Source organism: Erigeron canadensis, chromosome 4, assembly GCF_010389155.1.
Source record: "Erigeron canadensis isolate Cc75 chromosome 4, C_canadensis_v1, whole genome shotgun sequence".
Classification (NCBI taxonomy): domain Eukaryota; kingdom Viridiplantae; phylum Streptophyta; class Magnoliopsida; order Asterales; family Asteraceae; genus Erigeron; species Erigeron canadensis.
The window spans coordinates 19,291,614-19,303,721 of NC_057764.1; the positions used below are offsets into that span (position 1 = coordinate 19,291,614).

Genomic DNA, 12,108 nt, shown 5'->3' on the forward strand with positions numbered 1-12,108 from the left:
TTTTTTTATTAAAAAATAGTAAACAAATATTTATATATGGTTTATAGTTAATTAATAGGATTATTATTATTGGAAGGTCTATATTCATGGTCGATGATTCCGATCATATTCGCAACAAACTCTTTGTACTAGCTTTGACAATATATCTACCTTAAACTATATTGGAGTACTTTTATTTGACGATCAATTTCATGAGTGTATTTTTATATTTTTGATATTTTTGTTATGAATAACGTGTTTATTATGGCTTTTCTTTAAAAAAAAATAAACGTTCGAGATGGTCTTTGTTAGATGAATTTGTATGTATTTTTCAAATTATATATTCAATACTTTTTGTTTTTTTTTATTTAAATAAAATTTTATCAAAAGGTAATCTCGAATCAATATTTATATAGAGTTAAATTTCATATGTTCGTATTCATTAAGTTGTGATATTAGTCAAACACTTTTAGTTTCACTTTTTATTTAACTATAGTTGGAAAAAAAATGGTTAAACTGGAATCAATATTTATATAGTGTTAATTTTCATATGTTTTTTCTTTAGCTTTCGTATTCATTAAGTTGTGATATTGGTCACACACTTTTTGTTTCACAATTATTATAAGATTTATATATCTTAAGACTACTCGTCTAATGGACGGGTCTAAGCACTAGTATTATTATAAAATAAGAATTAATTACAAATATCATTTTTGTCGTTTGTTAAAATTTGAAACTTTTATCCTTGTCTTTCCTAATTTATGGTTTTCATCTGTGTGTCAAATCAACAGTTTTGTTTTAAATTTCAACAATTTTGGTCAAATTTCATCATGTTTAGTCAAAAAGTCAAACGTTTTTTTTTTTTTTTTTTACAAAAACGGTTGATGGAGCTTCAATCAATACCATAATTTATAAAATATAGGGATAAAACCTGTAATTCTTAACAAACAATAAGGACAATTTTTGTAATCAAATCTAGAAAAAATAAATAAATCACATGTCTTTTCTAAATCGCTTGCGTTCCTCAACCCAACCCGGGAACGGACCGGTCAATCGATGGCTAAAAGACTCATGCTTTGTAACCTAAAAACAGCCTTGTTTCTCGCTCCCTCTCTGCGGGTCACTACAACACCATGCACTGACGTTCATTAATTGATTTCTGGACTTTTGGTGTGAAATGAGCTTTAAATTGCAGGTTAGTCTGATTGTTTGATCACTTTAATTTTAATGACAATTTCAGTACTTGGTAATGTTGGTGTGCTGATATGAACCTAGAAAATACATACTGGTTGTTTTGTATACTATACCTCGTAAATGCTATTTTGGCAAATTTTGATTGCTTTCCTTCAGTTGATCAATCTTAGAATACAATCAAATTGTTGTTTGCAGATTACAACATATAGATGGACTTGAAAGCAGGAAAAGGAAGAGGAAGAGGTGTTGCTGCTTAATTAGTACACTTACTATGGTGATTATATACATTTTCGTCTTGTGTGATATCTATTTTCTATGACTTTGTAAGCATATTTTTCATGTTTCTCCTACTCATCATTATTAATGCGACTTTGTAAATAGGCATCAATGTGAAGAATCTCGGTACTCTAGCTATGGACTTCTTTTATGCTTCCATAGTTCATACGAAGAATCAACCTTATGTGCCACCTGGTTATATATTATTAGACCCCTCCGTATATTGAGAAATTTATAACTATGTAGAAACTGGGTGGGCTAAATTTCTGCTTTGCCTGTCGCGTTGAAGGATGTCAAGCGTTCAGATTCTTGTCATGTTGAGCTATTAATCATCTTCACTTTCAGGTAAACAGAATTAATTCATTAGTGATTTATATAATTTAGACTCATTATGAAATAACATGCATCAAATAAATTTTCCGATATTCACACCCAAAAAATGAATGTTGATCTATTGATACGAACCTAAAATTTATTTATAATAGTTAATTCATAACAATATTCAAATAGCAAAATTCCGTGATAAATATAAATTGTTATGGTAACAGTACGTCAGTACCCATTCGTGGTAAACCTAAATAGTCAGTTTAGCCTATAATAACACTATAACAGCATTGGATCCTCTGCTAAGTTTGAAAGTTTATCATTAAATATTGATGAGGAACTAAGTTGCTATGTTTAAATAGCTTAATTATACTGATTATCTTTTTTAAATTATAATTAACCGAGTCAAAGTCTAAAACAATTGGAAAGAAATGCAAGGGAAATTTACGGGTAATTTCAATCATGACAAAACAAAATATGAGTCAAAGTCATATGCATGGGTCCATCTCTCTTTCCAGGAAGATGGTCATCATCAATCATCTACCAATAAGTTCACTGTTATCTTTTAACTTCAGTATTATTTCTATAGATCATTGCTTGTACTCATCCAACCAATAGTGCTAATTATAATAGTATTGCTACTACCAATTGAATGGCAGAATCCAAACCTTCGACCTCCAACTACACCTCAATACAATGGCCACAACCATGTCGTCAAATCGAATATCCTGAAATTCTTTTAGCAACCGAAAACTTTAACGAATCATTAGTAATTGGGTGTGGGGGTTTTGGAAAAGTTTACAAAGGTAACATCAACAATGGATCAAAGCTTGTTGTTGCTGCCATTAAACGTTTGGATTCCAGGTCTGACCAAGGGGAAACCGAGTTCTGGGCTGAAGTTAAAATGCTTTCCAAGTTACGCCATGCTTATCTAGTGTCTTTGATTGGTTATTGTAGTTATGAAGAAGAATTTATCATTGTCTATGAATATATGCCCAATGGGACATTGAGTGATCATCTACATAAACTTGGTACACATCTTTCCTGGCTTGAGAGACTCCGAATCTGCATTGGTGCTGGTCGTGGCTTAGATTACCTCCATACTGGTACGGGAATTGAGTTTGGCGTAATACATCGTGATGTCAAGAGCTCAAACATTTTATTAAATGAAAGGTGGGCGGCTAAAGTTTCAGATTTCGGGTTGTCAAGAATAAGCCCAGCAAATCAACCATCAACTTATGTAAACACTCTTATTAAAGGCACCTTTGGGTATCTTGATCCAGATTATGTCGCTACTGGCAAATTAACAAGGAAATCTGATGTGTATGCTTTTGGGGTGTTATTGTTGGAAGTGTTGTGTTGTAAGAGACCACTTGACCCAAGTCTTGATTGTGGTTTCGCAACATGGGCTCAAGACTCAATCAGAGAAGGCCATTTCAAGCGCATAATTGACTATTATATAAAGAGTCAGATATCCCCAAAGTGTTTGAAGAAATTTGTTCAAATAGCTCAGAGATGTTTGGATAACCATCCAAAGCACCGTCCTACCATGGGTGAGGTTGTTGTCGGTCTTGAATCTATATTGATCTTACAGGAGAAAATCGACAATTCGTTGCAAACTTCAGGCAAGACACTATTTGGTAGAATGGTTGATAAGTTTCCTTTCCCCTCCAATCCGGAGAACTCTGATATTCTAATCTCCTCAAGTAAGTACTTTAAACTTGTATTTTTCTATGTTTGCATATACAGAGGCCAAATCAAAAGAGCTGTATGTTGAAACCAAAATTTCTAAGACAACTTTTAGAGCTTCAACCTCCTTAATAAATGTCCTCTTTTGTTGACAAACTTTTTGTTCATCTGCTCGTGTTCTCTCTACCCATATATATTTTAAATGCACCATGTCCTTTTAATCACTATTCATAACATTTCAGATGACTATTTGGCTTCTTTATGTGCGACTGATTATGTGGGGTTAAAATAGTTGTGGAACTACTGTGGAAGTTCACAAATTTAATTGGTGGAATATCATAAAAAGGAAAAGAATGAAAAATAAAACTAAGAGGGTGAAGTTTATTATGAACAAATTTTCTCTGTTTGAAATTTACTTTTATGTGGAATGTTTAGAGAGGTTGTCCAACAACACAAAAGAAGACATTCAGCTGCCAACATTTAGCTACCATATGATCGCTACAGCCACTGACAGCTTTTCACTTAACAATTTACTTGGAGAGGGTGGATTTGGAAATGTCTATAAGGTAATCTGAATCGAATATATGAGAATGAATATACATATGTCGTACAGGCAAGCGATTTGTAAAAAAATTATAAATGATGAAAGGAGTGTTAGCTTTGAACTTTGTGAAGTACTTACATGTGTATGTGGTAATTTCAAAGGGTGTGTTGGAAGAAGGGCTAGAGATTGCAGTTAAGCATCTCTCCATGACTTCCAAACAAGGAATTGAAGAGTTGAAGAATGAAGTCTTCCTCCTTTCAAGACTTGAGCACATAAATCTTGTGAAGCTCCTTGGCAGTTGCATAGAAGGAGGCGAGAACCTAGCAATCTATGAGTACATGCCAAATAAAAGCTTAGACACACTTTTGTTTGGTGGTAATTAGATATGCAAGCTCAAGTTAATTTCTAATATTTGGTGTGACTATCTGTACACAAAATTCACTAACAAACGTGTTCTACAGGTGAAAACAAAAGAATGCTTCTTGATTGGGAGAGACGCTTCAACATCATTAAAGGAATCGCCCAAGGACTTCTCTACCTACACCATGGTTCACTAATAAGTATCATTCATAGAGATCTTAAAGTCAACAACATTCTACTAGATCTGAATATGAACCCAAAGATATCAGACTTTGGCCTAGCTAGAAGTCTTAAAGAAAATCAGAGACAAGCAGAAACGATTAGCGTTGTTGGCACATTGTAAGCCCTTATAAAAAGCCATTCATAATTCTTTTTCTGAATTTATTAGTACTGCTCTCTAAGTATATTCTGTTCTATGTTGTTAATAACGGTGGTATATCGGTTACCGGTCCCTCCTCAAAATACCGGTCAAAATAACGGTTCCGTTAGTATCGGTGGTATTTATCGTACCGATATTTTGATTTGTAATCTCGGTCATAACAGTGATAATAACGGTTCTTTCTTTTTTTCTTTTTTTTTTTTTTATGGCACAAAACTAATTATTAGCCCAACCCTAATCAAGTAAAAGCCCAAATGGATGATACCAAGGCTGTAAAAAATATCCTGCCTGGAAATTGGACTCGAAATTTGATGGTCGGGCCAAACTCTTGATTTCAACACAGCTGTCTTCCAACTTTCCTAATTTCAATACAAAATTTCCATTTTAACCCCCAATATCTTGATTTTGTTAATTTTGGCTAATTTAACTTTGAGCATTCTTTGTAAATAATTATATAAACATACAAAATTTGTTATTTTTATAATTACCGTTATACCACCGTTATATTACCGCTATAACCGATATCTCAAATATCGGTCCTCAACGGTTATAACCGATATTTGAGTATTAACAACATAGATTCTGTTTCCAATTCTAATGTGTACAGCGGTTACATGCCACCGGAATATGCACAACATGGTATTTTTTCAACCAAATCAGATGTATATAGCTTTGGGGTTTTGGTTCTGGAGATTGTGAGCGGGAAGAGAAATCGAGGATTTAGCAGCCATCATGATTACTATGACCTTACTAGAGATGTAAGTTTACTTGTGACAAAACTAATCCATTTACTCATAAAATGTCATATACAATGATTTCAATGTTATATTCAGGTATGGCTGGCTTATAATAAAGGCATGTCGGCCAAAATTGTTGATGCAACTTTGGCATACCATCCACCCGAAGTTTTAAGATCAATAATAGTCGGATTGCTGTGTGTTCAAGACAATGCAGCAGACAGGCCAGATATGACAACCGTTGTTCAAATGTTAGACCATGAAGGTGTTTTGCCACAGCCCAAGGAAGCAGCATTTTTCATGGGAAGGGATTCGTATTCTAGAAGTTCCTTACACAATATTTTAAACAATCATTTGACTGTTACAGAAGTTGATGTCTCCATGCCGCAAACTTTCAGCTACCATACCATAGTAACTGCCACTGCCAGGTTTTCACGCAAAAATTTACTTGGAGAGGGTGGATTTGGAAAGGTTTATAAGGTAATTCATTTGAAACGAAAACAAGAGAATGAATGTACATAGATATTGTATAAAGAAGCAGTTTTTTAATATATTAGAAATGAATGTAAGCGCTGCACTTTTTTAAATTACTTACATCTTAATTGTAATCTTTAGGGTGTGCTAAAAGAAGGGCTAGAGATCGCAGTTAAGTGTCTCTCTGAAACTTCCAGGCAAGGAATTGTAGAGTTTAATAACGAAGTCTTCTTCCTTTCAAGACTTCAGCATATAAATCTTGTGAAGCTGATCGGCAGTTGCATAGAAGGAGACAAAAAATTACTAATATATGAGTACATGCCAAATAAAAGCTTGGACAAATTTATATATGGTGGTAATTATATATGCAAACTCTAAGTTAAATGCTAATATTAGGCACGACTATCTATACAAGTAATGGACCAACAAACATGTTTTATGTTATACAGATGATAACCCAAGATTGCTCGTTGACTGGACGAGGCGCTTCAACATCATTAAAGGAATCGCCCAAGGACTTCTTTACCTACATCATGGTTTACTAACAAGTATCATTCATAGAGATCTTAAACTCACCAACATTCTACTAGATCTGAATATGAACCCAAAGATATCAGACTTTGGCCTAGCTAGACATCTTGAAGAAAATCAGAGCGAAGCAACAATGAGTAATATTGCTGGCACATTGTAAGTCCTGATAAAAGACTATTCATTCTTCGTTTGTTGAAATCATTAGTACTGCTCTCTATTTTGCATATTCTGATTCTAATTCTGATGTGTACAGAGCTTACATGCCACCGGAATATGCATTCCATGGTAATATTTCAACCAAATCAGATGTATATAGCTTTGGGGTTTTAGTGCTGGAGATAATTTTTGGGAAGAGAAATAACTTCCATGACCTATCTAGGGATGTAAGTTCACCAGTGACAAAACTAATCCATCATTTCATAAAACGTCATATAAACAATGATTTCAATATTATATTCAGGTATGGAGGGCTTATAATAGTGGCGTGTCCGAGGAACTTATTGATGAAACTTTAGCTGAATCATACGATCAATTCCAAGTTTTAAGATCAATAGAAGTTGGATTGTTGTGTATTCAAAATGATGCAAGAGACAGGCCAGACATGACAACAGTAGTTCAAATGTTAGACAACACAGATGTTTTGCCACAACCCAAGGAACCAGCGTTTTTCGTGGGAAGGGAATTGTGTCCTAGATTTTCTTACGATATTTCAATCAATGATTTGACTATTACACAAGAAGTCCGATAGAAAACTTAGGTGCATTTAAATAAACTAAACTAGCATACTACATGTACAATAAAAGGGATTATAAAATGTTTTGAATGTTGTTCAATGATTTTTATAGCCTCACAATGGGGTTTAATTGTATTGAATTTACATGATACATAAAGTAACTCCCAATTTCGTTACGGGTTTGGGTTCTCTACTAAAGGTAGAAAGGTTGCTTTCAGATTTTAACACAGTTAGAAAAGGACCTTCAGGACTTGCTGGGCATGGGTTTCGAACCATCTTTGTCTCTGGAGGGAAGGGCTCTAACCACTAATCCAACTTAGTTGGTTTTTACAATCTTATGATAAATTACAAAATATAATGAGAAATGAATTCGTTAACGAATAATCAAGTTATAAATAAATTATATTGTATCGTTCGTGTATTATAATTAAACTTAAAAAGATCATTATTAGAAAAATAGATAAGAGAAAATGTCACAAATGGTTCCTGTGGTTTGTTACATTCGTATTTGCCCCCTGTGCTTTTTTTTCCGTTGTAACTGGTCCCTATCTTTTTCGTCTTCGTTGCTAGAAGTCCCTGACACTAACTTCTGTTAAACGAAGGCTATTAGTGAGGGTATAATCGTCAATTTGTATAAAATATACCCTTCTTATTCCTCCTCTTCATCTTCCTTCTTCTTCTTCTTCCTTGTTCTAAGCACCACCACCACCACCAAAATCCGGCCAAACATTAGTTTTCCAAATTAATCTTTTGATCTCTATATTTTATTCATTTCTACTTCCACAAATCTTAAGCTTAAAAATTCCCCAAAATTAATATCCATCTGGTTGTCAAGTCAGCTACCAAATCAATAGTCTACTGAATTAGAAATTTAAACTTGCCAATATATTTTTCATGGTGTACAAGGTAAAACTTATCACTTGGCATTTATGAATTTTATGAAATTTATGATTTATTAAAAACTTACATTTGAATTACTGCTCAAAATAGCATTACTGCTCAGGAAAAAAAAATCATTTTTTAACCAATCTTTTTAGATATCTCTTAATTTGGATGAGGATATTCAAAGGCATAATTCTTTAAAGCCACTCATGAAAAAACGATTACATGAATGGAGTTAAATTGAAAACCCACAAATCCATCACCGCCGCTGCAGTGGTAGTCGGATGTGGCTGCTCGGTGATATGCTTTTTCTAAGGTTTTCAGTTGGCTTTTTGAGCTCCACAACCCCAATATCGTTTTTTCTATATTCCATGGATCTAAAACTGCCTCCATCTACCCTAGACGCACCGAATCCCAAACCCTCATGATTGATAACAAGCCCAGATTTAGGTTGTGCATCTAAATTCGATAGCAATGGAGGAAATCATCAACGGGGTCATTGGGATGAGTTTAAGATCGTAGATTATCCAGGGGTGTTTGTTTGCTTAGATTGATGAGAAAGATATTGTAACTTGTAAGGAACTAAGGATTACTTCATTCCAAAAGAATTAAGCTTTGACATGGAGTTTTCAAATTATTTCATTCTTATGATGATATAGATTTGTGATATTTAATAGATATAGATACAGGTAATTAATATACAGATAAACAGATACATGTATAAATAAATGTATTGTTAATTAACTTTTTTTAATCACATATAGTCCCTGTAGTTACTAAATGGACGATTATGCCCTCGCTTGGTTCGCACTTGAAGGGTTTTAACGGCGAAATTTAACAATAGTTAGTGTCAGGGGCTTCTAGAAACGAAAATGACAGGGACTAGTTGCAACGGAAAAAAAGCGCAGAGGGCAAAATGCGAATGTGACAAACCACATGGACCATTTATGACATTTTCTCAATATATAAAGATTAAGTTAAAAAAAACTTTTAAGTTGTAATTTTAAGTGATATACCGGGATATATGGTAGGGTTAACATGAAAACAAAAAATATGGAGAAAACCGTAAGAACCACTAGTTTTCCTCCCTTTTTCTTCTTTTTTGGGTTGTTTTATTATTTTTTTAATTTTAATTTTTCATTGTTTGAAACTTTTTTTTGTTTTTTGTTTTCTTTAAACAAAAATCCATTCAAAAAAAAAAATAAAAAAATTTTTTTGTTAAGAAATCGTGTTAGGAAAACGTATGGATATGGTACCGGCGTTGCCCTCATCCATTCTTAAGGGGTTGTCATCGGACAAATATGAGAATGGTATGGATTTGATGGGTGGTGATTCAAGAGATCGTGACAGTTGTTACGGTACGGGCGTAGCCCTTAATTCTCAGGGTAAAGCCTTTAGAGATGATTTTTCAATGGTTCTCACGGTTCTCACCATATATGTTGGTTCTTACTTGATCCCTTCACTATATATATATATATATATATATGGGTGGGTTAAATAGAGTACAAAAAATCCAAAAAGTACAAGGTGATCAATCTCCACCGATAGATCAAGCATCTTTTTCCTCATTCTTCTCTCTTCTCCATCGAGACTACCGCCGCCAGCCACCACCTTCTTCTCCGGCGACCGTCACCATCTTTTCCTTCTTCCTTCTTTTCTGGTGAGACAACCACCGCCACCATCATCATCACCGACCACCCTAACCTCGACGCCGACAGCAAGGGCAGAGCCCGTACCGTATCAAATCGCCACCATCATATCTTGGATCGCCGCCCATCAATCTATACGATTCTCATATGCGTCCGGTGATAACCATTTTAGAACGGATGAGGGCAACGCTTGTACCATATCCACCGGAAAATGAAACTGATTATTACTGGAGATGTCGCCAGAGGTGGTGGCTGGCAGCGACTGTCTCGCCGGAGAAAAAGGAGGTGACATAGCAGCCGGAGAAGTAGGAAGAAGGAGGAGGAAGGCTTGATCTGAGCCCTTAACCGGACGACCAGGATTGATCCCCTTGTACTTTTTGGATTGCTTGTATTCTAATTATCTTTCCCCTATATATATATATATATATATCCCTTTTTTTGCGAGAACCTTTGAGAACTTTTCACATCAAGCCCAACCGATGATTATTCTTTACATGAAAATTGTTTTTTGATTGTTTTCTGAATAAGCTATGTGTAATTTTGAAGTTTATAATTGTGTGGAGGTATGGATTATCATCCGTTATACAATTATGTGGAAATTTGGATTCTTGATTACATGTGCACGAATATTGCTATGATTACATGTATGCAAGTCGATCACATGTAATTATAGCAATATTCGTACACATGTAATCAAGAATTCAAATCTCCACATAATTGTATAACGGATGATAATCCATGCCTCCGCACATTTATAAACTTCAAAATTACACATAACTTATCCTATAAACAATCAAAAAATAATTTTCATGTAAAGAATAATCATCGGTTGGGCTTGATTTGAAAAGTTCTCAAAAGTTCTCGCAAAAAAAAGGGTTCTCAAAATAACTTTTTACTAGGTAAACTTTGGAATTCAAAATATATTAATCAAAGCTAAAAAATTAGAATTCAAATATATTAAATAGATATACCGAAATCAACTTGGGAATTTGCTAGCTCAATAGCCACTCTATCGGTCAAAATACGTACTCCTAAAATTTTCCGTCCATTCACCATTGACAGAACCATGTATGATATTGTTCTGCAAATAGGGAAAAAAATGGAAAAAACTGGTAAGTTCTGTAAGTGTGTTTCTATGTATTTAATCCAATTTTAAAAAATAAATCCCAAACAAATTAACCATAAAAATCGAATAAACATCTTTGCATACAGATCCAAGAAAATTATTGGATAAAAAAGAAATCCAACCAGGGACATTGCAAACGTCGATCAAATGATTTTATCGGCTAATGCAAGAATAATAGGGAAATATAAGGTCATATGGTTGCATGGATCGTAATAAGACGTGATTCGTTATGTCAAGAGTGCGGAATCCTCTTGAGATAACTAGATTGCTATTGCCTTTTGTCAATTAACAAGTAGTTAATCAACCAAAGGTGTTACACGAGGTCATAGTTCGTGTAGGTAATCTCACGAGCAACAATTCGACTTGTATCCTTAATTCGTAAATTGTTGATTAGCTAATTTTCGTAGATTAGCTTTGTATTTATACTAGTAGGGTTTAGGTTTGTGTAGAAATGGGCTTCACACGAGATGGCTTAAGCCTGATCCACCAAAACGCTCCTGCCCTCGTGCTAACGTCAGCACGAAGACATTACAACGTGCTGATGACGTCAGCACGAGGTGCGTCCTCTTGGATTACTTACTTCTTGTATTTCGCCCGTACATAACGTTCAACCACCGTTTAAGTATTCTATGACACTTGTAACCTTAGTTCTACGTCCTTGTACCTGTAAAACAATATATAACACACAAACACAGTACAAAACTTAAACAGATATAATATTGAAGTTCATACGTAATCATTAAATACCAACAAAAGTTCTTATTTAAATGATTACAAACATAGTTTCTAAAATATAAACGATAATCAAATCTATGTTGCTATTGTCACACAAATCTGCATCTACAGACTCCCCCTTGACAGTTGCATCTAGATTTCTTTAAAGTCTTCTAACTTGAACTTCAAAGTCATCCGTTAAACAAAAGTCTTGTGCTATTCGCATGAATTCTCTCTTGTAAACAATGTGCGAGAATGTTGTGATAGCGCCTTTCTTCAACTCTCCAAAATCTCACAGCTGAACAAGGTGTATCCAAGAGTCTTCCCTGATCACCTCTTGACAAATTGACTACCTACATTGGATCATACATGCGTAGCAACATCTGTTTCTTTGAATTATCAACAAACATTTGTGTTTCACCTGACTTGATATCTATCTGCCAATATGTCATTGTTGTCAGCATATTTTGATCCCATTTGATAGCGGGAACCTTCTTAACACATTTAATCCTTCTCT

At 34.3% G+C, this 12,108-nt stretch overlaps 1 protein-coding gene across 2 annotated transcripts; it reads left to right on the forward strand.

Annotated features, from left to right (window-relative positions):
• Positions 1 to 2,364: 2,364 nt before the first annotated feature.
• On the forward strand, positions 2,365 to 7,396 carry LOC122598618 (dual specificity protein kinase zak2-like). Of its 2 annotated transcripts, XM_043771205.1 has the most exons (11): positions 2,365 to 3,479; positions 3,898 to 4,028; positions 4,168 to 4,381; positions 4,468 to 4,705; positions 5,353 to 5,503; positions 5,579 to 5,747; positions 5,850 to 5,962; positions 6,098 to 6,311; positions 6,406 to 6,643; positions 6,741 to 6,870; positions 6,948 to 7,396. In XM_043771205.1, exons 1-11 carry the CDS (start codon positions 2,426 to 2,428, stop codon positions 7,233 to 7,235), a joined length of 2,940 nt encoding a protein of 979 aa, XP_043627140.1. In that variant the 5' UTR covers positions 2,365 to 2,425; the 3' UTR covers positions 7,236 to 7,396. The 2 variants fall into 2 exon arrangements, with proteins under 2 accessions (XP_043627140.1, XP_043627139.1); XM_043771204.1 differs by having other exon boundaries at positions 5,579 to 5,962.
• The last annotated feature ends 4,712 nt before the right edge of the window (positions 7,397 to 12,108 follow it).

Bases quoted from the DNA above. Each gene is read 5' to 3' on its own strand.
- LOC122598618 (XM_043771204.1), top strand. From the start codon at position 2,426: ATGGCAGAATCCAAACCTTCGACCTCCAACTACACCTCAATACAATGG. The intron at 4,029-4,167 runs GTAATCTGAATC...GTAATTTCAAAG, and splicing joins GATTTGGAAATGTCTATAAG to GGTGTGTTGGAAGAAGGGCT. The intron at 4,706-5,352 runs GTAAGCCCTTAT...TAATGTGTACAG, and splicing joins ATTAGCGTTGTTGGCACATT to CGGTTACATGCCACCGGAAT.